At 43.0% G+C, this 25,752-nt stretch overlaps 2 protein-coding genes across 2 annotated transcripts; both read left to right on the top strand.

Moving 5' to 3' along the window:
• Window positions 1-2,933: 2,933 nt before the first annotated feature.
• On the top strand, window positions 2,934-4,158 carry LOC136141863 (beta-citrylglutamate synthase B-like). Its single transcript, XM_065900026.1, has 2 exons — window positions 2,934-3,790; window positions 3,855-4,158. The coding sequence occupies exons 1-2, from the start codon at window positions 2,934-2,936 to the stop codon at window positions 4,156-4,158; spliced, it is 1,161 nt and encodes a 386-aa protein (XP_065756098.1).
• A 17,027-nt stretch (window positions 4,159-21,185) lies between these two features.
• SLC25A4 (solute carrier family 25 member 4) lies at window positions 21,186-25,281 on the top strand. Its single transcript, XM_065899782.1, has 4 exons — window positions 21,186-21,426; window positions 22,713-23,199; window positions 23,726-23,866; window positions 24,769-25,281. The coding sequence occupies exons 1-4, from the start codon at window positions 21,316-21,318 to the stop codon at window positions 24,924-24,926; spliced, it is 897 nt and encodes a 298-aa protein (XP_065755854.1). The 5' UTR covers window positions 21,186-21,315; the 3' UTR covers window positions 24,927-25,281.
• The last annotated feature ends 471 nt before the right edge of the window (window positions 25,282-25,752 follow it).

Genomic DNA, 25,752 nt, shown 5'->3' with positions numbered 1-25,752 from the left:
TATTTTTTCTGGGTCATATTTTTCAAATTCTTCTCTCAAGTTTCTGAATCCTTCCAGCCACTTCTCAGCATCAAGTAAATCTTCTTGTTCTTCCTCTATTCTTGATATTTTCCAACACGGTCTCTAGATATGACTGAAAAGGAAAAACACCAAAGTAAATCTTGATTTTAAATTATATAAAATCTAGGGGTGCCCCGGTGGTCCAGTGGTTAGGACTCTGCACTTCCACTGTAGTGGGTGTGGGTTCAATCCCTGGCTGGGGAACTAAGATCCCACATGCCACGTGGCCAAAAATAAATTAATTAATTAAATTAAATAATATAAAATCTCTGAAAGGTAATTGGATTTGACCCTTTGCATAAAGTATGCTTTTACTTCAGGAAATAAAGATTTAAATAAGTTTACATAAAAATCCAAAATGTATTTATATAAGTCTGGGTTTATTAACCCAGGCTCCATGAACATCTGGGGGTTCACAAGTGGGTTTCAGGTAGTTCATGAAACTTTACACAAAATATCAAGTGTATTTGCCTCTTCCTTGGAAGAGAGTTCATAGTTTAAGTAGGTTCTCAGTCGGGGCTGTAATCAGAGTGACAGCTGTCCTGGTTCGACCAGCACTGTTGCTTTCAGCACAGAAAGTCCTGAGTTTAGGAACCTCTCAGTCCTAGGTAAACCAGGATGGTGGTTACTCTATCTGAAATCCAAGAAAGACCGATGAAAAATAACACAAAGATTTAATTAAACTCAATTGAATGTACAAGTAAAAATTAGAAGACTACTTCTTAAATCAGAATATTGCCATTTCTTCTTATTTAACCTATGTCCTGAGAATTATTTTGTATATAAACTAAAGCTCCTGGTATCTTTCCTACTTAGTTTCTAGACTAACTGCAATTTGCAAATGACCCCCGCCTTGTTACTGTGAACTTTTACCTTTTGTCCTGTGTATTTGGCGGCTCCTGCATTACTAGGTTAAGGTAGGACTGCCCTGGCATGATCACCCCCAGAGTCAGTCCCGAAGGGAAATGCATGTCATCACATAAGAATCCAGATCTGTGGCAGGATGGGGAACTCAGGTGATCTCCATTGGGTTAGGTGTCGGGGCACTCCCAAATGGTGTATATTAAGCTAATTTCTGCCCTCATTGGGGGTAGGCTAGAAATAAGTAGAAAGGACCCAGGAGAGGACTTTCCATTTCTGCAGAATTCCATGTAAGGAGGGATGGGGTCCATGACCTCTGGAGATAAGCTCTCTCTGATTAGGAGTACTCAAATTATGGTATATCTTTTTATTTCTCTTTTGTAATCCATCGACCTTTGGTAAAGTCTTTTTGAACCATCAGCTTTGTGTCAGCTGTGCCTCAGAGATAGGGGGACTTTAGGCCACAGCTGGGGAGAGCAGCTCTTATGGAGGGCACAGTGGCAGCAGCAGGAATTAATGAGACTTGGATGCAAAAGTGCATCTCAGGAACAGAGTCTCTGACTCAATCAAGGAGATTCTCCTTCCACTCTTCACCTTGGAAGTTCTGGTTTTGTTCTACTAAGAAAAGTGACTTTTGGACTTCCCTGGTGGCGCAGTGGTTAAGAATCCACTTGCCGATGCAGGGAACACAGGTCTGAGCCCTGGTCCAGGAAGATCCCACATGCTGCGGAGCAACTAAGCCCGTGCACCACAACTACTGAGCCTGCTCTCTAGAGCCCACGAGCCACAATTACTGAGCCCACGTACCGCAACTACTGAAGCCCGTGCACCTAGAGCCCGTGCTCAAGAGAAGCCACCGCCATGAGAAGCCTGTGCACCACAATGAAGAGTAGCCACCGCTCACCGCAACTAGAGAAAGCCCACGCACAGCAACGAAAACCCAACGCAGCCGAAAATAAATAAATAAAACAAATTAAAAAAAAAAAGAAAGGTGACTTTTATTATATACTTTACAGTGTCAAAAAATCAACATAGGTAGTTTTCTTCCTCTGCTTAGTTTTTATACCTGAAACACTGGTGTTTTTGGATGGTGCATTGTGATCTTCAATCCCCAATTTTTTTTGAGTTCCATCTTTTTTTTTTTTTGCAGTACGCAGGCCTCTCACTGTTGTGGCCTCTCCCGTTGCGGAGCACAGGTTCTGGACGCGCAGGCTTAGCAGCCATCGCTCACGGGCCCAGCCGCTCCGCGGCATGTGGGATCTTCTCGGACCGGGACACGAACCCGTGTCCCCTGCATCGGCAGGCGGACTCTCAACCACTGCGCCACCAGGGAAGCCCCGAGTTGCATCTCTTTTGAGAACACCTATTCTGTTCTCATCATACCTGCCTTAGTAGAAATGATACATGTGATGTAACATATAAGCTTTATAAAACTGACAAGTACATGATCTTGAGATGGCAAATGTGAGCCATGTGGGCCACAGATTTCGCCTCCTGGGCCCATACCAGCAACTCTATTAATCACAGCATTATTTCTGTTAAGCCCAGACTCAACCTCAGAAATTTTCACAAGTCCTACCAGACATTTATTTCTGTGTTCATGAAATATATTTATTTCTGTGTATATGTATATACATATATGCATACACACATATACATATACATAATGGATTCATCTATTCTTTCCATGTAAAAAATGAATAATTCTTTTAAAATTCTTTGGCAGGGATTTCCCTGGTAGCGCAGTGGTTAAGACTCCACGCTCCCAATGCAGGGGGCCCAGGTTTGATCCCTGGTCGGGAACTAGATCCCACATGCATGCCACAAGTAAGAGTTCACATGCCCGGGAGATTTTTCAGCAGAGGACTGAAGCTTCGGCCCTAGAGTTCTCACCTGCCCTTCCTGCCAGCCTGCACTACAGATTTCAGACTCTGTGAGAGCTCCTACGTTCCTAGAAAGAGTCTACATTCAGGAGGAAGTAATCCCAGAAAAGGAAGAACAGGCAGATCAAGATGTGTAGCTCTGTGGCCGCCAAGTTGTGGTTTTTGACAGATCGTCGAATCAGGGAAGACTATCCTCAAAAAGAGATCTTACGAGCGTTCAAGGCCAAATGTTGTGAGGAGGAACTGGACTTTAGGGCTGTGGTGATGGATGACGTGGTGCTGACAGCTGAGCAAGGAAACCTGGGTCTTCGTATCAAAGGAGAACTAATTACTGCTTACCCTCAGGTGGTGGTAGTGAGAGTACCAACCCCTTGCGCGCAAAGTGATAGTGACATCACTGTTTTGCGCCATCTAGAGAAGATGGGATGCAGGTGGATGAACCGACCTCAAGCCATCCTGAACTGTGGTAATAAGTTCTGGACGTTTCAAGAGTTGGCAGGTCACGGTGTTCCTCTGCCAGATACCTTCTCTTATGGTTGTCATGAAAATTTTGCTAAAATGATTGATGAAGCAGAAGTACTGGAGTTCCCAATGGTGGTGAAGAATACACGGGGCCATAGAGGCAAAGCGGTTTTCTTGGCTCGCGATAAGCACCATTGGGCTGATCTAAGCCATCTTATTCGCCATGAAGCTCCATACCTGTTTCAGAAGTGTGTTAAAGAGTCTCATGGAAGGGATGTACGTGTCATTGTTGTGGGAGGCCGTGCGGTTGGCACCATGTTACGCTGTTCAACAGATGGGAGGATGCAAAGCAACTGCTCACTGGGTGGTGTACGGATGATGTGCTCATTGAGTGAACACGGGAAACAGCTAGCTATCCAGGTGTCTAATATCCTGGGAATGAATGTGTGTGGCATTGACCTGTTGATGAAAGACAACGGCTCCTTCTATGTCTGCGAGGCCAGTGCAAATGTAGGTTTGATAAGGCTTGTGATCTGGATGTAGCTGGTATCACATCCTTCTGTGTCTGCGAGGCCAGTGCAAATGTAGGTTTGATAAGGCTTGTGATCTGGATGTAGCTGGTATCACAGCAGACTATACCGCCTCCCTTCTGCCCTCTGGCCGGCTCACCTGGCGTATGTCCCTGCTCTCTGCGGTGTCCATGGCCAGTGAGACTAGTGAGCCGGAGCTGGGCCCCCCAGCCAACACTGCTGTCGGCAACCTGAGCACAAGTTCCAGCTCTGTTGACAGCGACCCCGAAACCGCAGAGCGAGAGCTGCTCACCAAGCTCGCAGGGGACCTATCGAACGGAAACCAACTGCTAGCCAATGAAATCAAACTCCTGGTGGAGTGATTCCACCAGTAAATAATTAACCAACAAAACCCTTGTAAAACTTCCTTTTTCCCTTTTTTTTTTTTTTAAACAAACTTGCAATGCTGTTCATGGAAAATGCTCAGGAAGATGAGAGGAAATTTGAGTAGGATTAGTTACAAGGGAAAGGAGGGGGAGACAGACGAGACCTTTGCTACTAAGATGTTACTGACTTTGATTTACAAAACCTACGGACAGAGAGGCAGAAGAGGTGAGATACAGAAAAATGTCAGGCTCTCGTAGTTTTACATTACTCAGAGAAATGTGCAGGCTCTCAGGCCACGAAGAACATAATTTTTTCATGGTCTCTTGCTTTTGTTTTTGTACAGTTGGTACAAATTTCAGAGTCGTGTAACTTCACATTGTGTTGTAATCCATGAGGAAGACATCTACCTAAATTATAATTTTTTAATACAAATCTGAAAATTCAGCCTATACACTATTATCTAGGAGCTTTATGTTCATAGTTATGAAATCTTGAGGGGCTCTTTTATTGACTTTTTCCCCCTTAATTTGGGTAGGAGGGCAACATGGATGTGACCCAATAAAGGTTTTTTTAATGATAAAGTTGGCATGTTTGCACCATAAAAGGGAAATGAACAGTATTGCAATGTCTGGCACACAAAATAACATTTACTCCATTGTACATACAATTGCACTAGTTAAAAATATGTGCATTGACTTGTATTTGTTAGTGTTTTAGCCTTTTTTGAAAGATATATGCTACGTTTATGTTGCTTTTTTTTAATACATGCTAGACTTAACACTCCCTGATCTATGCCTGCATCTTTAACAATGCAAAGTGAAGAAAATGCTACCATTTTTGTTAACAAGGCACTCACTTGAAACATGTGCATTTAAAGCCTTTTATTTTTTTCCTTTTTTCTTTTGGTGGTTGGGCATTTAAAGAATAAGGACAAGGGAAAATATTTTGGGGGGCGAATCAAGGGTCTATAAGTTGCTAAGTATAAAGTTGAAGTGATTTCTAATACCAGCGTTATATATCTGCATTTTTCACATTTCAGGAGGGTGTGTGTGTGTGGGTGTGTGTGTGTGTGCGTGCGCGTGCACGCTTGCATGTTTATGTGCTTTGCTTTTTGTTTACACCAACCAACCAAAAAGATTCTAGAAAATGGAGCAGGATGGGAAACAGTTTTTTACTTTAAAAAGAAAAAGCAACCGAGTTGTTTTCATAACTATAATCTACTGGGTAGAGGTACTCACCTAAAGACATAAGGAGAATAGCTACTTCTTAGGCTTTTGTGTATATGTATGTTGTTTGCTTTTTTTCCTTTGGTTCTAGACTGTTCAGTGTGTGATTTATTCCACGCTACATGCTTTTCCTCTGCTTCTTGCTGTGCATTTTCTCCTATTACACATAGGTTTTGGGGTGGGGTGGACTGAACATTTTTGTTTGGGGACTTATTTAGCAGTATTGAGTCTTTTATAGCCCTACTCTGAATCCTTCAATATTCTACTCTTTATATTACTTTACTTCTGAATTTATAAAAGCCCCCAAACTGCATATAATATGAGCCTTTAAACATGGGTAAAACTATCCCAGTGAATGGTTTGGAAGGTGTGTTAAGAAATGGAGATGTTCCAGAGCTCAACGTAAGCAGCAAGTTCCATCTCCCTACAATCCTCTGAAGCTTTTTACCCAAGTCCTTTCTTGTCTCTCCAGCACTTTTTTCCTTCAGATGGACCTTAAACATAATTTCTTGGACACTACTAGAGAGACTTCGAGGCAATAAGATCCGTATTATCCAGCTCTAACAGACGTTTGATCATGCTTACTTGCACAGTTTTCCCCCCATTTTAAAAAAGGAATGCAATAAAACTTGTTTTTTCCATAGAATTAAATAATATTAAAATGGAGTGAAAGGTTGATTGTTGACAAACAGAATAGTACCTCTGATCTGTGCAGTGTCTCATTTCACCTTAGAAAAAGATACATAAGAGGAGTTTCTAATTTATTTTAGGATATTCTCATCTCATCTAAAGAATTTGAGTTGTATAGGGTTATTGTGTGACATATTGTGGAATATATAAGTACCTCTGGCTCACTTGGTACTTCTTTTACTAAATGACCATACTTTGGAAGATGCACACTATTTGGGATAGAGAATTAAACAAGGGAGAAGGAATCGCTTAATTAAATCATCATTCATATGTGTGTAGAGACCATCTGGTTGCCACATAGATGATGATACATATACTTTGAATAGTTACATATCACATGTATACAGATTAGTGAATTTTAAAACACAAATAGAACACCCTCTCTATTTGATGAAAAACTCAAGGTTTCTGTTGGGTGGGATAAGGCACCAGGAAAAATGTAGGTAGCCTTTTAAAAAAATTATCAAATTAACCAAGTACATTAGAAGAAATATCTGAGATTATTTCACTGTTAGTTTTACTCACTATCCATCTTTTGTGCATACACACTATGCTAAAACATAGCCTTACCAACTATTTCTGGATCGTACACTCAATGGACATCTTAGAGTTTAAAAACATGAATATCCTCTTGAATTCCCTCAAAAAGTAAGGCAAAGAATATGAGCAAACCATACTGGAAGAACCCAAACAGCCCAGATATTAAGTGAAAGTTAAATATATTTTCATATCGTTTAGTAACTTTCTTAAAATCTTTGCTATTATGAGAGGTAAAAATGTATATTTATCAAATATGCATAGTTATTTTATCATGCAAAAATCTGAATTATTGTAAAACTATTGTACATTGTTAAAATTGTAATTCTGAATTGTATTTAAAAGTAATTCTTTCTGATACTGTTTTTATGTCACCCACGATGAAAAGCGGACTATGTATATACACAAACACACTAATACGAACTATTCCATTTAAAATTTTTAATAGTTATTTTCTTTTGATTGGTCATTTCTGCTGGCTTTAACTCCACTGAACTTTGAAGTATTTCTGTATATGCTATCAAATAAGAAAATACCCTGGAACATTAGAAAAATCCATCAAGAGACTTGCTTTCGTCAAGCACTTTATCAGACTTTTGAAAAGGCATACAAGGCATTGAAAGAAGTAATTGACTTTCAAGATCATCTCTTCTTTTTGTCAAGAAGAAAACAAAGGAAAAAGAAATTCTCTTCATTCAGTGAGTCCCCAGTTTGGGGTCTGGGGCGCTTAGAGACACTGTGAAATCAAATCTTGTGTTACATTTTTCTTCTCTTTTTTGAGAAGGTTTATGGGCTATATGGCTGGTGAGACACCATCCCCTCCTAAGAAAATGTAGGTGCTCAGACAGGTAACCTCTGTAGCTACTGTTTTTATTTATTTGTTTGTTTCATTTCTTTTATAATTTGTTTTTGTTGTACTAGGATATTTTAAAATGTAATATATTGCAGGATTTATAACCAGGTTCACTGCTTTCTTTCCTTTTTTTTCTTAACAAAAAAAATTTTATTTAAGATACATTTAGGTGCCTTTGAAGCTTGGATTTTGGAATGTTTCAGTAGTGGACAGAAATCTGCTGTTGGAATCTTCTAGTCTTCCAGGTTTAATTTGAAATGTTTTTAGTTTTGTTTTGGATTTTTGTGTAGTATTTTATTTCCTTTATACCAATGCCCTTTTGCCATGCTGTTTTGGGGTGGCTGCCTAACTCTAGTGAAAATTCTTTCTATATTAACGAAAATGTGGTGTTTTAAATTCCTTAATGTTTTGCATTTTTAAAATTGTTTTTAAAGAAATATTCTAACTTATTAAAAAAAAAAAGGAGTTTGCATGCCACAACTAAGGACACTGACTGCTGCAACTAAAGAGTCCGCCTGCTGCAATTAAGGCCTGGTGCAACCAAATGAATAAATAAATAAATATTAAAAAAAAATTCTTTGGCAGATCATGTGTCCTGATTTGGGGCTTGAAAAAAACATATTATCATTGTATGCGGGACCACATATACTTTTACATACATAATTATGGAGAAGTACAACTAACTGTTCCTGCCTTGCCCTTACAGGGTGACTAGTAAACCTTTGGCTTGTTAGTGGGTTCATTCTGCCCTTCCTGATATCCAAAGTATATATATATACGTGAATCATTTTTGGCTTGAAGTCATGATCAGAAATGCAACATATGAAGAATCAGTACCAACACAGTGGTTGAATAGCACAAGCCCTGGAGTTTGACAATGACTAGGTTCTGAATCTCTGTCCTGACTCTGCAGTTTGTAACTTCTAATTCTCTCTCTCTGAGTCTCAGTCTCTTCACTTATGAAACGGAAGAAATAACACTCACCTCACAGGGCTGTTAAGAAGTAAACGGTATATTGTATAAAGAACCTAGGACAGAGTGTGGCAATTAATAGGCCCTCAGCGAACGGCCTTCGTGAACACTATGTTGGAACTAGACTAGAGCTGACCAGAGCTCGAAGCCGAATGTAACACAGGGGCAAAAGCTGAGAGAAAATTACAAAGTAAGGCTAGGATTCATCCATTCAACCAGCATTCACTGAGGGTCCACCATATGCCAGGTACCATGCTGGGCACTGGGGTCAGAAAAGAGCAGGGAGGAGTAAGAGCAGAGGGCAGAAGGCTCCCTACCCCTGACCCTCCCTGTTATTACCTATCTGGATGGGTATGTTCACACTCAAGTCACCTGCTCGGATTCCCTGTGACAATGACAGGGACCTGGATAGCCAAGGAACTGACAAGGAAGATAAAATTAGGAGCCAAGACCTCATTAGTGAATGCAGCGTGGATGAGAAAACATGGACTTTAAAATCAGACAGACACAATTGTTTGCTTTTTAATAGTTTATCTGCTTACAGAAAAAATGTTAAATTTTTGGTAAAAATTCATTTTAATAAAACTAATTTTAATAAAAGATTAAAATAAGAAAAGTAATAAATGTAATTTCATCGCCCAGAGATAATTGATGGTAACATTTTGGTGTTTAGCATTCCTGTTCTTTTTCTGTGCATATGTTTTAATGGTTGAGATTATTATGTATATTATCATAATTAATTACTAATAACTATCAATTCATTATTATAATTAATATAATAGATAAAAATATATCCTAACATCTTGTTCTTTTCACCTAACCTTATTACATGAACATTTTCTCACAGTTTTACAAACTTTGGGGGAAGGATTATTTTACCAGCTGTGTAATATTCCATCCCATGGAAGCTCCACAGTTTACTGTTTCCTTAGCCATTTCCCCAGTATTGGTTACTAGGTTCATTTCACATTCTACCTGTTATGAATAACTCTCTAATGAAGAATTTTATTCAATAAGCTGTTCTCTATATTTCAAACTATTTTCTTAGGATAACTTTACATTAGTAGAATAACTGAGTCAGAGAGACTGAATATTTAAGCCTCTTGATAACATTTCCTTCCAAAAATCTATAAATTGGTACTTTCTCCAACAATGTCTAGGAGTGCCAGGATATGAGTTTGAATCTAATTCTACTTCTTATTGACTGAATGATTTGAGGCAAGTTATTTACCTTCTCTGAGCCTCAGTTTTGTCATCTGTAAAATGGAGATGCCTACCTAACAGATTTATAAAATTTAAAAGATGTGACATGTGTAACTTGGCACAAGTTCTGGTACACAGTCTAAGTTCTCAACTGAAATGTTAGCTCCCTTCTCACTTTCCTCTATTGATTTTTCCACTGTTGAGTAAAAAGGAAATACTAAACTTCACGTTTGTTCTATTTCCTATTAGTCAGTCATTTAGAACATAGTTGAAACTTCTTAACCACAAGGCATCTGAAGTAGTTAACTCTACAAATATAGGCACATTGTTTGTATCTGGTTTACAGAACCCACTAGATGCTGTGTCACTGAACTAGAAATAAATATTTGGTGCATCTGTTACTGTTACTGCATTTCTGAACAAGATTAGTGTTTTATATGTTTTTCTTTTTTTATTCTTATGCAAATTATTCACCATCTCTGTTCCCAGTTTCCCCATCGGAAAAATAAAGATAATACCTGTCCTATCTTATTTGTGTAATGAAAGCATTTCTTACTGACCACTGAGGTTTTCACTCACAGATGGACTATATGCACACTGAGTAAGATACGGGTGGGATTCGCCACACATGTCAGAGAGACGTGGAAGGGAAGAGGAAGAAAGGAGCTGACCTTTAACTAGAGCCTGCATTTCACACACATTCAACACACACACACACCAATCATGACAGGTGCATCAGTTTCTCAAATGTTACAGGTAAAGAAACTGAAATGCAGCAAATTTAAGTAATTTCTTCAAGGTCCCAACCTACCATGAGGTGCAGACACAATTCAAATACTAAACTGTATCCTGAGAAGCAGAAGGGCATTCTTACGCTTTAGCAACTAAGTCATTATTAACACCATTGTGGGACTGAATGAGAAAATCGGTTTTTTTTAACTTCCACTTCGTTGCTTAGAGAGAAAAACACAACAAGGTAAATTCACCTGCAAAATTAATTTTGTTAGCTCTGAATATAAAATATGTAAACAAACTCCATCTGGAAGACAGTTCTATCACTGTAGAAAGTACTGAGTATGACCTCTGTGAGGGCATCACGTGCCTGTGACCATGTGTAACCAACATGAGCTTCCTGCTAGGATGACAGTCATATGCAGCTCTTGGAAAGGAGAGGCACAGAAGGAAAAGGATTCTTATAGTACCCAGGGCTCCCGTCCCACACCCCAAAAGGAAGAAAGATGCAGGCCAAAACTGGCCAAGACTGTAAAATAAAATAACTAATATCACAGTAAGTTAAGCCATATGAAATTATGGTTTTGTAAGGCAAAATCAGTCAAATACCATCATTTTCATATGGTTCAACATATACATATGACATTGTTCCAGAAATCGAGAAAGGATTGTTTCTGGAACTGACTTCAAAAGTGACACTTGGTAGTTAGGTTTTGATGAGCTATTCCCTCTAAATTATATCCATCGCTTTTATAATGGAACCATGAAATATTTTGATGGATATTTCAAACTACACAAAAGGAAAATAACTTCATTACAACAAAATCTCTTGTTTTCTAAGTCCTAAACTTCTTTAACTTCTGCACCTGAAAAAATTGCATGTATAATAGGTGGAATAGTATTTGTGTACATTGTGATGGCTGAAATGTGTGATACTTTATAGGAATGTCTATATTACCGCAGATATGGGGGCGGCATTAAATAAGGAACCAACTGCCTTATAGGTGTGTGACCTTCGGCAAAGCTGCTGACCCTCTCTGGGCTTCAGTTTACATCCATGTAAAACAAAGATAATCACCTGCTTCATGGAGCAACATGTGATTATGACATGAACTGTAATAAAGTAAGGGAGAGGGGACTTCCCTGGCATTCCAGCGGTGAAGACTCTGAGCTTCCACTGCAGAGGGGCGCCCGCTAGATCCCTGGTTGGGGAACTAAGATCCCACATGCTGAGCTGTGGCCAAAAAAAAAAAAAAAAAAAGTAAGGGAGAGATCTTTACAATGATAAAGTGTTATTAAAAGTTGGTTATTATATGTCAATAAAGTGTAATGCTGTAGATGACTGATGCATTATATCTCTGGTTTGAAAGGAGATTAAATAGATTGTTTCCAGTCTCCTCTTGCAGGGTAAGGAGAGAGCTACCTACAAAGACAGGCTTCTGCTAGATCCCAATTGCTGAATTGAACGAAATTCACCCTGAGGATGAATGGCGGGGCTTTTAACAGCTGCACTCTTGTGGAGGCTGAGACCAGGCCACGGCTGGAGGTGCTTCACATTGCCCTGGCCTGGAGAGGTCATACAGGGCTAGGGCCTCTTCCCAGATTCGAGCACCTTAGTCTCAAAACAGAGGTAGCACCGCCTACCTGGGTTTGCTGAAAGAATTAAACGCGATGATGGATTAAGAGCCAAGTACGGTGCGCAGCACGAAGTCATCGGTGTCCTGCAGGGCGGTAGACTCGAAAACCGAATAAACGAACCTCTGGGGACGGGTGAGGGGCCGGTAGGGAGCTGGATTTAGAGAGTTCGTGATGCCGTTCATGATGTGTCGGTGCCTCACGGATGCAGGACGACCCGCCCCGGAGGGACCGCGGAAGCTCGGCGGCGTTGACCCCGGGATGTCTCACGCCCGCACCTGTGGGCCGGGGCCACTGGGGGTCAGCCCGCGGAGGGCTGGGGCCACTGCGGGGCTCTCCGGGCAGCGTCTCTCCAGGTCGGTTGCTGCGCAGGGTCCGGGCCTGGCGCCGCGGCGGGACTATGGGGGTGGGAGGGGGCGCGCGCATCCCGGGCCCGCGTTCCAGGTTGACCCGGGCTCCCCCAGCGGCCGAGAGGCGCCGCCGAGAGTCCAGGCGCGCTGGGCTGCTTGGGCTGAAAACCAGGCACCGAGAACTCAGGGGGCGCTGATCCCACCCGGCTTCCAGCCTCTCTTCGGCCCCCGTCGTGCCCCCTAGTCCACACCCTGGCCGCGTCGCCGCAGCCGCGCGGCTCGGCTGCTTGCTCCCAGGAGTCCGCTCTCCTGTTCCGGAGGAGCCGAGAGGCGCTGGGCTTGGCGCCCGGGGCTCTGCTAGCCGCCGGGTACGGGTTGCCACGGCAACGGGCCCAGCCCCCAGCACCCTCTACCGCATCACTTCTCCAGAAGCCCGCGGCAGAGCCCTGGGGCTGAGAGGAAGGATGAACGCAGGAGGCCGACCCACCGCACCCAGGGCTGTGTGTCCGCCGCCCCCAGGCCCGACGTCCCCCCGGAGGCACCGGGGAGCGGACAGCAGAGCGGGCGCCAGCCTGGCCCTCCGCGACCTCCTGGTCGCGCCCCTGCGCCTCGGGGTTGGTGGCCCGGGTTGGGGGACAGCGCTTGAGGCGCCTCCAAACGCAGGGATAGCGGGGTTGCCCGAACTCCAGAAAAAGGCCTAGCAAGAGAGGGTAACTGCAAGAAAGGGGTTAATCTAAAGGTAGCTCCGTTCTTTCTACATTAAGCAAATAACCCCGCTGCTCTCTGGGTAAATCAGACAACGTGGACCGAGTACTGTACCAGGTGCTGCTCGGAAACTCTAACGCCATCCTAGCCGTCTCTGCTTTCTCAAAACAAATTCTGGGGACTTACTGTGTCCCTCTCTACCCAGCTTTTCGGACGAAGAGGTTAGAATAGTTAAACAGATCTACTCTTTACCAGGCCATTCTATTAGCATTTCCCTGCGACGTTTTTTGTATTTTGTTTTGTTTCTCAGAGGAATGGTGGTCGGTGGAGTTAGCGCATGCGTAGCGTTAGCGGGTACGATCAATTATTTTTCCAAAGTGGCTGTGTCGTTTTACATTTCCACAATGTAATGTGGAAATTCCAGTGTATGAGGATTCCAGTTGTTCTGCATTCCTGCCAACGTTTGGCAGTCTGTCTTTTTAAATTTTAGCCTTCTGAGATGTGTGGTGGCATCTCACTGTGGAGTTTTCTTTAGGTTGAATCATATGAAATTGCTGAAAATTGACTTACAGAAATGGCAATGTTATACGATTGAACCAAATTTGCATTTCCCTGGTAAGTAATGGTGTCAAACGCCTTTTCATGTTCTTATTAAACTATGAATATAATCTCTTTAGCGAAGTCTATGTTTCTGTTCAAGTCTTCATCTATTTTTAAATTGGGCAAAGTCTTATTTTCTCTCTGATTTGTCTTTTCACTCATATTGGTGTCTTATGGACTGAACTGTATTCTTCCAAAATTTGTATGTTGAAGCCCTAACTCCCAGTACCTCAGATTGTGATCCTATTTGGAGATAGAGCCTTCAAAGAGGAAATTAAGTTAGAATAGGGTCATTGTGCTAGGCCCTAATCCAATATGACTGGTGTCCTTATATGAAGAGGAGATTGGAACACAGATACACATAAGAACAACCCCATCACAGAGGAGCGTGTGACCAGGACACAGGCAGCCATCTGCAAGCCAAAGAGAGAGGCCTCGGAAGAAACCAAACCTGCTGACGTATTGATTTCGGACTTCTAACCTATAGAATTGTGAGAAAATTAATTTATTGTTTAAACCACCCAATCTGTGGTATTGATACTCTGTGATGGCATCTTTCACAAACTGATACATGGTATAATAGCTACATGTGATCCCCCCCTAGTGGCCACATTGAATAATGTTATGAAATTCAAGCAATTCTTCCAGAGAGCATCGTATGCACAGCAAGCTGCACATATTTGACCACTGTGTCAGTTCCGAATTAATTTGACGTCAGTGTTTTCCGCAGCAGCAAATAAATTGGCTTCACAGTCCAGAGAGATACTCAGTGCCTAAATAGACCAAGAGAGAAAACTTGGCATTCTCAGAACCTGGCAAAACAGTAGCCACCTAAAATAATGAATAACCATTATAGTGTTATTAGCACCTTAATATGTAAGTCAGAAACATATATAATGGTTGACATAGAATATTCATGGTAGATAAATAATGTAAATGGTAACTTTCAAGGACATGAACAAGGAGGACAAATAGAAATTATAAAATAAAATGGCACAAGTAAAAATTTTAAATATGTGTAGTGATTCCCTGGCAACTTCCTGTGAATCTATAATTATTTAAAAATAAAAATTTTAAAATACCAATGGTCACAACAAATGGAAATGGGTCCAAACTCTCCAGCTAAAAGAATAAGAGTATCAACTTAGACTTTTTTAAAAAGGGGAAAAGAAAATATAAAAGTTTATGGAAAATATACCTCAAATATACAGAATGGTTGAAAGTAAAGGAGTAGAAAAAGATAAACTAGGCAAATACAAACCAAAGAAAAGCAGGTATTTCTCTGTTCATTTAGGGGGTTAAGAATTTAGGGCACAAATATCACTACAGATAAAGAGGACTAAAACTTAATGATAAAAGTTAGATTCACCAAGAAGGTATAACAATTCAAATTTTCTTTGCCTTTAAGAACAAAGCCTTAAAACGTATAAAGGAACATTTGTCACAACTACAGGAGAAATTGACAAATCCACCACTGAAGTGGCTATGATTTTACATGGCGGGCACACATTAGAGACAATCATATTTCTGCTAGTATATTTACTCCTACTTTATATGATGAAATCCTATGTACCCACATTTCATAGTGCTACACCAAAGTTAAGGTGGGTTCCAGGTGCTCCATTATTGAAAAATTTAAGAACTAGTACACCAGACAGAAAGCGAAAGACAAATACCATATGATATCACTTATATGTGGAATCTAAAATAAGACACAAATGAACTCATCTACAAAACAGAAACAGACTCACAGACATAGAGAACAGACTTGTGGTTGCCAGGAGGGAGGGGAGATGGGGGAGGGATGGTTTGAGAGTTTGGGGTTAGGGTATGCAAACTATTGTATATAGAATGGATAAACAACCAGGTACTACTGTGTAGGACAGGGAACTATATTCAATATCCTGAGATAAACCATAATGGAATATAAAAAAGAATATATATATATCTGAATCACTTTGCTGTACAGCAGAAATTAACACAACATTGTAAATCAACTATACTTCAATAAAAATAAATAAATAAAACATCATATAGGTTCACTGTAAAAATAAACAAACTAGTGCACTAGAAATTGAAGCTTTCCCTACTCATTTAAAAAACATTTATTGAACAACTATTGTGTTTAATACATCATGGAGCTTGTATGTTAAACGAGTCCGTTACTGTGCCTATTTAGTTTAGCCATTTAATAGAAATGCAAACGTTGGAGTCTCACAGAGATTTATAGAGTAAACTGCCCTGAAGGCCCTCCCTCTCAACACTCCCTCCCTCTGTCTCTCCCTCTCAATTAAGTCTGCATCTCCTTCTTTTTTTTTTTTTTTTTATTATGATTCAATCTTTGAGTACCCTCTGATGTTTTTTTGTTTGTTTGTTTGTTTGATTATTTATTTATTTATTTATTTAGGCTGTGTTGGGTCTTCGTTTCTCTGCGAGGGCTTTCTCTAGTTGCGGTGAGCGGGGGCCACTCTTCATCGCGGTGCGCGGGCCTCTCACTGTTGCGGCCTCTCGTTGCGGAGCGCAGGCTCAGTAGTTGTGGCTCACGGGCCCAGTTGCTCCGTGGCATGTGGGATCCTCCCAGACCAGGGCTCGAACCCGTGTCCCCTGCATTGGCAGGCGGATTCTCAACCACTGTGCCACCAGGGAAGCCCTGCATCTCCTTCTTAAAGAAATGTGCTTGACAGAATGAGCAACGGTGGTTTCCGAAACTGTGACATGCCTTTAGCGTATTGTTTTTTTTAATTAAGAAAATACTACAGCAAGTACAAATACTGCCCCACACACTCAGCTGTGCAAAGCAATTTAATTTCTATGAAGAGGCTCCCTTTTGCCGAGTGGTAGAAAGAGTTTGGGTCCCCTTTTTCTCTCCACCGCTTTCCGGTGGATTCCATCTACATTCCGGGGATGTCTGTAGCACTAAGTCTGGGGAGGAAGGGCACGTGGTCTGGATCACCTGCCAGGTCCTCCCTTATTCCCTTCTGGTCTTCAGTCATTGTCACGCCAAGGTCACGCCTGACACTTGCCTCATTTCCAGCCACAGGGCTCTTCAGGTCGGTGTTGCCCTCGGCTGACTTTAGTGTCCTTGGTTACAGAATGGTATTCTGGTGCTCTCACGCCACACAGGGGCAGGAGGAATGTAATGGGTTTTTCTAGGGTCCTTCACCTGAGCAGGCAGGTGCCTGGGATTTGTTCTGTTCCCTTTCATGCTGGATGAACTCTGCAAGGCTGTCTCTGACTGTGTCCTAAACCACCACCCAGCCATGTCTCCCTGGCTTCTCACAGCCTCCCTGGGCTTGGGAGAGTACAGGGCCCCGTCTCCTGAAGACCCAAACGAACATATCACTCCTTGCTTTCTCTCTAACTCTCTTCCTTTCACCGCAGGTTTGGGAAAACTTGAGGTAATCTTTGAAAGGGTGGGCTGGGCAGGAAGTTCTGCTTTCCCTCAGGTATTCTACCAAATCTCCTGTGTAGATGTGAATTCTTTCTCTTCCTTTGGAAATTCGAATGCCAAGAATAGACTGTTTATTTTCTTTGCTTTCTGAATGTTTTCTTTTTCTGAGGCCATGACACAGAATGTCTAGCTGACTGAAAAAGGAAGGGTCATGGGGTAAAAGCAAGCATACGGGGGAAAAGACTTCCTATATTAAAATAGCAACATATTGTTATTCAACAGTACAGATGAGCAAAAATGGACTCTTGGATAACATTTATTAAACACTGATTTAAATAATAGCAGGAATAAAGCAAGTATTTAAAAAAAGCAATTCTAGGATAAAGAAACACTAAATACTGGGGAAGCCAGTTCGAAATGTACAACACTTACCAGTCAGGACAACTCCAGGTGAGTATTGGTTTTATTCATATTTCAGTGAAATCAGAAGCCTGTAAATCATGAAGGGTGGACGGTTATGATCAGAAGACATTATTACACATCCATAAAAATGAGCTTGACTGTATTACAGAAGACTGAAAATGCTTACTGGGGTCGCGGATAAAGTAAAGAGCAGGTACTAAGATTGGGTGGGAGAGAAGAGGTTATGGGTCTCTTTAGGAAGGGGGTGTCCAACTCTGTGAGTGGGGGACAGGCTGCAGGGGCTGAAAGCTTGCAGGCTCCTCCCACCAGCAACTGCTGAGCCAACTTCTCCAGGGAGGAGGGACTTCTGGGAGAAGAAATCCCTCTGACCATCTTTTTGATGATTCAGGGGCTCCTCTGCCCCAGAAATCACCTCCTTTAAATAATAATGCCTAAGATCCTTCTAACAAAACTTTTGTGTCCTAAGCGTTCCTAAAATAAAAATACAAGTTCTGACTCAGGTAGCACATTGAAAGTCACTCACCTGGAAGTACAACCACAGGCCTACTTGGACCCTTGTCTCACCACCTTGGAACACCCTTATAGGCAGCACAAGTATGTCTGTTCCTGCCATGTGAGCGTCTCTAGGGCAGCACTCTTACCTTTCTGATTTTTGTATCACCAGTGCCCAACAGTGTTTGGTGTCTAGAGTAGGCATGCAATAATGCTTATTGAAAGATGAAAAGGAAATGAATGAATGAATGGTGAGTGAATGGTTCAGATCATTTCTATTTTGATGGATAAAGGAAGGAGGAGAGTGGATACCCAAGGAGTTGATCACTAAAGGGTAAGCAGTTTCTACAATGAATAAATAGGTTAAAAAGAAGACAGATTTTGTAGTTGCATAATTTTCTTGGCATGAGCTAAGTAGGAGCTGGTAGTTGGAGTGTTTTGCATGAATACACATGATTTCTGAAGGCATGTGATGTGTGTGTGCCCTTTAATAAGGACTTTACTATTAAGACACTTTCTTATAAAGAATTTGTTAATTAAGGTATTGTTCTAATTAATTAAGCTGCCCCAAGCGAGAACTGTGGAGAAATATAGCATTTGTTTTGTTTGGTCTTTTGGAAACGATGCATCAATGCATGAAAATGAATGAGTCTACTTCAATCTTTGATTGAAATTCAGCAATTCATGTATGGTCTTATATGATCAAAAAATAAATTTTCAGAATTCATTCCTCTTTGTTTAAGGCCGGAGTTTACCACATGAACAAATAGTAATAGTGTGTTCTACTTCGTTGCAGTTTTAGAGGTACACCTACACGCAGGCAGTGCATTAGCCCCATCATCACCAAGTCCTTAAGTGTTTTTTGTTTAAATTTCTTGTGGCTTTTTCTCTTTAGCAGCTCCCGTTCTCTAGTCCCAATTTGGTAAAAAGAGACTAATTCTTTAAAAGCTGCCACTAAAATCCCAAAACCCGTTCAATACACTACTCTCATTTCTGCATAGCCCTCCCCCCATCCCACCCCAGTCTCCAGGACACCATGCCACATTTGAAAGCAGAGTTTTCTCTCTTATCTCAGATGCCTTGTCCATCCTCAGGCTGGCAGAAAGCCACCAAGTACTGGGATTGGCAGGCAGACGCATGTTCTACTGAGCGCCATTTTCACCCCTGCCTGTGTAAGTGATACCCAGATCTTGTGATCACAGACAGCCCATGCTCCTGGGGGCATCTGAGGCCTCTCCTTTCTGAGAAAGCCCATGGGGGGAGAGGACAGTGTGCAGATGTCCACGGAAAACCTCTTGTCAAGGATTCCAGCTACAGCTCCTCTGACGTGACAGGACAATTGGACAGGAGCCAAGGAGAGATATGATATCTCCCACTTAGGAAATACTAAAAATTTTGATTGGTAAAATTAAGTGTAACAAAGATGATAAAACTTCCTGAATTAATATAAGTTAATATTTAACTTAAATGTCTGTTTAAAAAAATCTTGTGATGTTTAAATAATTGAACAGCTCGACAGTAAAAATAAATCCAGGCATATAGGCAGACAAAACTTTTTTTGTTTTGTTTGGCCACATCTCACAGCTTGTGGGATCTTAGTTCCCCAACCAGGGATTGAACCTGGGCCCCCAGCAGTGAAAGCATGGAATCCTAACCACTGGACCACCAGGGAATTCCCAATTTTTTGAGTTTTAAGAGGTTGTGGACTTTTCTGTTTATGCTGAATCCTTGACCTTCTACCTGCTCTGACCTCTCACCTGGATTTCTGGACTCTAGTCTTCTCCAGCCTCAGATAAACGCGTACCCTTTGTGGTCCTGGCACCCAACTACGTGACCTCCGCTCTACTGAAGCCTCCAAACCCAGAGTGACACAAAGCTGCAGCTCACTCAATGCCTAACATGATATCTGTCTGCACTCAACAGCAAGCTTGTGAAAAAAGTGAATAAACTTTGTCCAGTGTACAAACGAACATTAACAAACATGGCAAGAGAATTGGATAGTGTAAAGAGTTTAGAGCAATCATTCTAGGGGAAGGAACAGCTGTATTTGAAAACCTGTATGATTATATGAACTGTCTAGAAAAAATGTTAAGGAAAATCAAAGCTCATAGTAATATATTTTCTTAAAAAATACTCCACACATTAATTGCAATCCATTCCTAGGACTAGATAGCATATATCTCCCCCACCCCAGGTGTCTATTAAAAAGAGGCAAATACAGTCAAGGATTCGACCTTCTCTTACTTGACATCCCGGTCACCCAGCTACTCCAAAGGGAAGGGTAACAGCACTGACCCTCAGAAAGCCGCCAGCTGCCTGAGAACATTCCGCCCAGAATATGCTCTGAGATTCCATTGAGAGCAGGGTGGAACATCAAGCCCTTAAGGGATTTAAAAAAAAAACACAAAAACCAAAAAAACGTATCCTGTATCCTATAAGGTCCTTGGGGCTATGTATCATGGGGTTACAGGCTGACCCAATAGAAAAACAGCACACACACACACACACACACACACAACTTGCTAAAATATTGCTAAAAGTATTCACCTAGTGGCCCCCTGCGCTCGGCCTGTCCTGGTGGCGCAGAGCCCCCGGCACAGAAACATTTGATAGCAGAATGAAGGATTGAACGATTGAATGGTGAGAAGAGGGGAATCAGCGGGTTGCCAAATTAGATGAAGCAACCATAGCATCAAATGACGTTAGTGTATTTATTTTGGCGGATCTTATTTGTGAACGCACACAACTCTTTAGAGTCCCACATCCAGGCAGGGAGCTCTGGTGAGGGACACAGTTACAAGGAAGAAGAAGAAAAAGTAACATTTCAGGCCTTGGCCAGGGGCGGGTCGCGGGCAGGCCCGAGGCTAAAGCAAGCTGGGCTGGAAGCTGCAGGTCCTGTGTCTGAGTCCAGGTAAGGCCCGGGACTAAGCCTCCTTGTGCTATAAATACAGCGGCCCACATGCTGCACAGACACGGTGTTCCCTCCGCTCGCGGGACAGATAACATGAATTCGCCCTTTAAACGTCCCAAGTAAAGGCACAGTACCCGGCCCACCCCTGCCTCCCGGAAGCGCCTTCGCCCCCTTTGCCCTCTGCAGAGGAGGGGGCTGGCAGGGGTGGGGTGGGGTTCCGCGCACCTGTCCAGCCAATGCGCGGGGCGCGCACGGCCCCGGGGTCCCTACTCCTCTCGCGAGAGGCTGGGCGGGGCATATAAGGCCGGCTGCGGGGCGGGGGAACGACCGGCCCCTTCGCGTCGCGCAGGGACAGAGCCGGGGACTCTGTGCCTGGCCAGGCGAAGAGAGTGAGAGCGCGGCTCTCGGAGGCGGTGTGCGCCCGGCTGTCACCATGAGCGACCAGGCTTTGAGCTTCTTGAAGGACTTCTTGGCTGGCGGCGTCGCCGCTGCCATCTCCAAGACCGCGGTTGCCCCCATCGAGAGAGTCAAACTGCTGCTGCAGGTGGAGACCGAGCGGGCGCGAGCGCGGCGAGCTGGGCGCGGGGCGGGGCGCGCGGAGCCCGGGCGAGCTGCGGGGCGAGGGGAAGCGGGGCGCCGCCGAAAATCCGCTGTAGGCCTGGGCCCGGCGCGCGGCCTGCGAAAAGGGGAAGGTGCCCTCTGCTCAGAGTCAGGTCCAGCGTCAGTCAGTAGCGGGTTCCCGGTGTCGGGTGGCGCCCCGCGTGCGGGTGTCTATATATGGAAACCCACCCGGAGTAGGTTGCAGCCAGCCAGATCCTGCTCGGGGACAGCGCGGACACTCAGGCTTCTTGGGTCGGCCTCACCTCTTGATTTTCAAAGTCCCTTGCATCCTCTTACCTGCATCCACCTTTTACAATAAAAACATCAAAATAATAATTATTACTCGAGATTATTACGATGTCCCATGCGCTGTGCTGTAGGCTGACATATCTATTATTCACTCATCTTTGTATGACCTCTGTAAGGTAGGTATTATTTTTCCCCATTTTGCACATAAAGAGATTTTGAGAGACTAAGAAACAATTTTCAGAATAAACTTAGATCGCTTTACTCATCCTTTCCCCAAATCTTTTCCTCCCCAGCCTGGTCTCTGAATGGTTTGTTCTCATCATCCCATGTATCCTTTTTTTTTTTTCACTTGCCCAAAAGGCAAGGGCCCCTCCAATGAGGAATTGGGCGTTTTCAATTTGGGAGTCAAAATGATCAGGAACAAGAAAAACCCCAACAAATTGCCCACGGCAACAAACCCCTCAATAATTAATTACTTGGATAATCCTCTTGAAAAATTTCAGGCTTGAATGCCTAGTGGATTCTTTCTCCTGCTGTTAGAACATCTACTACTCAGAGATCCTGGTCTCCGGGGAGACTAGAGAGACTGAGGAATTCTCATCTCCTGCCGATCATGTCTGTCAAATCAGAGCAGGTGTCCTTTGGGGCAAGGATCTTTAATCATTTCTATCTCCCAGTAAGCCCCTAGTATAGTTCTGGCACCTAGGGAAAAATGCAACAAATAAATGACTCCCTTTATGTAATCAAATCGTCCTTTCTGTTTATTTGGAGCAGAAACTTTTCTCCCAAATGCCCTGATACTTGAGGCAAAATTGGGTTTGGGGGGCGCATTATCCAAGTAGCTAACACATTTACTCAGTATTCATTTGATTTCCCCATACTTTTTAAACAAGGAAATCCAGGAAGTGCAAACCTTGTTCTCCTGTCGTCTTTCCTTCTCTTTGCCCTGCCTGTCCTCCACCACCCTCCTCCCCTCCACAGGTCCAGCATGCCAGCCAACAGATCAGTGCTGAGAAGCAATACAAAGGGATCATTGATTGCGTGGTGAGAATCCCCAAGGAGCAGGGCGTTCTCTCCTTCTGGAGGGGTAACCTGGCCAACGTGATCCGTTACTTCCCCACCCAAGCTCTCAACTTCGCCTTCAAGGACAAGTACAAGCAGATCTTCCTGGGGGGCGTGGACCGGCATAAGCAGTTCTGGCGCTACTTTGCCGGTAACCTGGCTTCCGGTGGGGCAGCTGGGGCCACCTCTCTCTGCTTTGTCTACCCGCTGGACTTTGCTAGGACCAGATTGGCCGCCGACGTGGGCAAGGGTGCTGCCCAGCGTGAGTTCACTGGTCTGGGCAACTGTCTCACCAAGATCTTCAAGTCTGATGGCCTGAGGGGTCTCTACCAGGGTTTCAACGTCTCTGTCCAGGGCATCATTATCTATAGAGCCGCCTACTTTGGAGTCTATGACACGGCCAAGGGTGAGAGATGGGCATCAGGGGGTGCAGAGCGGGGAGGAGGGTGTGTGCAGAGAGGATCCTGAGAGATCTCTAACTGATAAAGGACTTTGTATTTGTTAATCTTGTTTGTCCCTTGCCCTGGCCTAAACTGAGGCTTCTCAGTGAGGAGGTGTCAAGGCGTGGATCAATAGCTGGGGGATTCTCCTTGTCCTCTACTGAAATAAACTGGCCTTGAGTTATTCGGCGGGGACGGATGAAGTGGGAGCCCAGCTCCCTCTATCCGTTACCAAGTTTAACTTGGAGCCACTTCAACATGCCCTGTGCACTGGGCACAGCTCTCTGGCTTTGAGGATCCAGGGAGTGTGCCACCAACTTTTGTTGGCTGCCTGGTTACTCATGAAGCACCCCACAAAGGGCGGACTCTTCTGGAAGGGTAGGGCATGGAGTTGGAGGTGTGGTGGCCTGTTCTCCATCCCCACCTGCTTTTTGCTCAGCTGCTCAGAGGAACCCATGTCATGGTCATTTGGTTTCTTGGCTCTTCCCACAGGGATGTTGCCTGACCCCAAGAATGTGCACATTATCGTGAGCTGGATGATCGCCCAGACTGTGACGGCGGTCGCGGGGTTGGTGTCCTACCCCTTTGACACTGTCCGTCGTAGGATGATGATGCAGTCTGGTCGGAAAGGGGGTAAGCCTGAGACCTATCGGACTCTTATTTTTCTGCTCAAGGAGAATACTAGTCAGTGCTCGTTTCAGCCTTCGCTATTCTAAGTTGTTAAAATTGTGCTGAGAATTTAGGAAAGAAAGATGATAATGAATCCTCCCCAACATTCTCCAGTATTCCTTTAAAAAAAGATATTTTATTTTTATCAAAGGAATGATAACACCAAAAATGGGATATTTAGAAGTGAACTTAACTAGGCATCTAGCATCACAGAGGCCTTAGGCCCTCTTCCCTTAGAGCCTGGGTGCAGAAACAAGGGGAAAGAATTGAAGTAGTCAGCTAGTTTATTTAAAAATACTTCTTCTCTTATCTAGTTATTACAAGTATTATTGGGGAGGGTGGTTTAGCTGGGGGAGAGATGGCCTGAAGCAGTCTGTGGCGATAGGAAAAGTTTTGGCTTCCATAGGTTGAAACATATGAAATTGCCATGTTTACAGTAAAAAAACATCGAATCTTGGCCGTTTCTTATGGTTCAACCTAATAATTGCATCTCTCATTTTAACCTTAGGCAGTACAGTCTGAGGTTAGGCCTCAGTTTTCTCATCCATAACAAAGGGGACCACCCAGCTTAATACTTCCGCTCCACCCAGCTCCCTTCCTGTTTCTCTGTTTGACTTCTGTGAATTAGCTGGTTCATTGCCCCAGTTCTTCAGTTGATCTTGAGTTGAGCTGAAGTAGGAATCACCAGAGACCCCCCCTCAGCAGTTATGCAGGGGGAGGGGACGTCCTGTTGAATGTGCCTAGAGCTGGGCGGTAGGCTCAAAGTGACCTTTATAACACTGATGACTATGTGGGCAGATGTCTTTTGGAGGAAAAGTCTCTTTCCCCCAGACTTATGGAGCCCTTACCAACATTTGTTTCCACAGCGGATATTATGTACTCTGGGACAGTGGACTGCTGGAGGAAGATTGCAAAAGATGAAGGACCCAAGGCTTTCTTCAAAGGCGCCTGGTCCAACGTGTTGAGAGGCATGGGCGGTGCTTTTGTATTGGTATTGTATGATGAGATCAAAAAATATGTCTGATGTAATTAAAACTCAAGTTCATTGGTTCCAGATCCATTGTGTGGTTTAATAGACTCTTCCTAGGGGAAGTAAAAAGAAAGATCTGGGATGAAACCAGATTGAAAGGAATACGTCAGGAAAAAAAAAAAAAAGGCTTCATTGAGTATTCATTAAACCACAAATGTATTTTGTATTTATTTTACACTTAAATTCCCACAGCAAATAGAAAAGAACTTATCATACTTATATAATTAACTGAAGACACAATAATGAATAACTGAAGGTGAAATGTCAGTAAAGACCACTTAATGCACGATATTTTACTGAATTCTTCTTAACTGCCAAATGGATTAAAATCATAAGACCATCCATCTTATTTTCTAGCATGACTCATTTATAACTCCGTGGCCAAGCTTCTAAATGTCAGATATTATACTGTGTATCATGTGAGCACCTACAGGGCTTAAAGTTCTGGTTTTCAAACTGAAACAGGTTATGCCGTCTCTCTTCACCTTACCTCCTACGATGCTGCTGTAGACTCCTAGTGGTAACACGGATCGTAGCTTCTATAATCTTACCTTATTTTATGCACTATCATACTGTCTTCAGGAATTCTGAGGTTCCACTAAAAGCTTTAAATCACAGTTTCAAGAGCTTTGCACAATTAGGAAGTGCTCTGTATTTGTGCCTTTAGAGAATTGTGATGCTTGGAATTTTATGACAGGTAGACAGTATTCACTGAAAATCAGTTAGCAAGCTGGTATTTAATGCCTGTTAGGTCCTGTGGAAGATACAAAAAGGCAGGAGCCTATGCTGACAAAAGCTTAAGTGGGGTCAGGAGAGAGGA

The sequence above is a fragment of the Phocoena phocoena genome, chromosome 21 (genome assembly GCF_963924675.1).
Source record: "Phocoena phocoena chromosome 21, mPhoPho1.1, whole genome shotgun sequence".
Lineage (NCBI taxonomy): Eukaryota > Metazoa > Chordata > Mammalia > Artiodactyla > Phocoenidae > Phocoena > Phocoena phocoena.
This window is presented reverse-complemented; position numbering and strand designations above follow the sequence as displayed.

Bases quoted from the DNA above. Each gene is read 5' to 3' on its own strand.
- LOC136141863 (XM_065900026.1), top strand. From the start codon at position 2,934: ATGTGTAGCTCTGTGGCCGCCAAGTTGTGGTTTTTGACAGATCGTCGA. The intron at 3,791-3,854 runs GCTTGTGATCTG...GTGCAAATGTAG, and splicing joins GCAAATGTAGGTTTGATAAG to GTTTGATAAGGCTTGTGATC.
- SLC25A4 (XM_065899782.1), top strand. From the start codon at position 21,316: ATGAGCGACCAGGCTTTGAGCTTCTTGAAGGACTTCTTGGCTGGCGGC. The intron at 23,200-23,725 runs GTGAGAGATGGG...CTCTTCCCACAG, and splicing joins AGTCTATGACACGGCCAAGG to GGATGTTGCCTGACCCCAAG. The intron at 23,867-24,768 runs GTAAGCCTGAGA...TTGTTTCCACAG, and splicing joins GCAGTCTGGTCGGAAAGGGG to CGGATATTATGTACTCTGGG.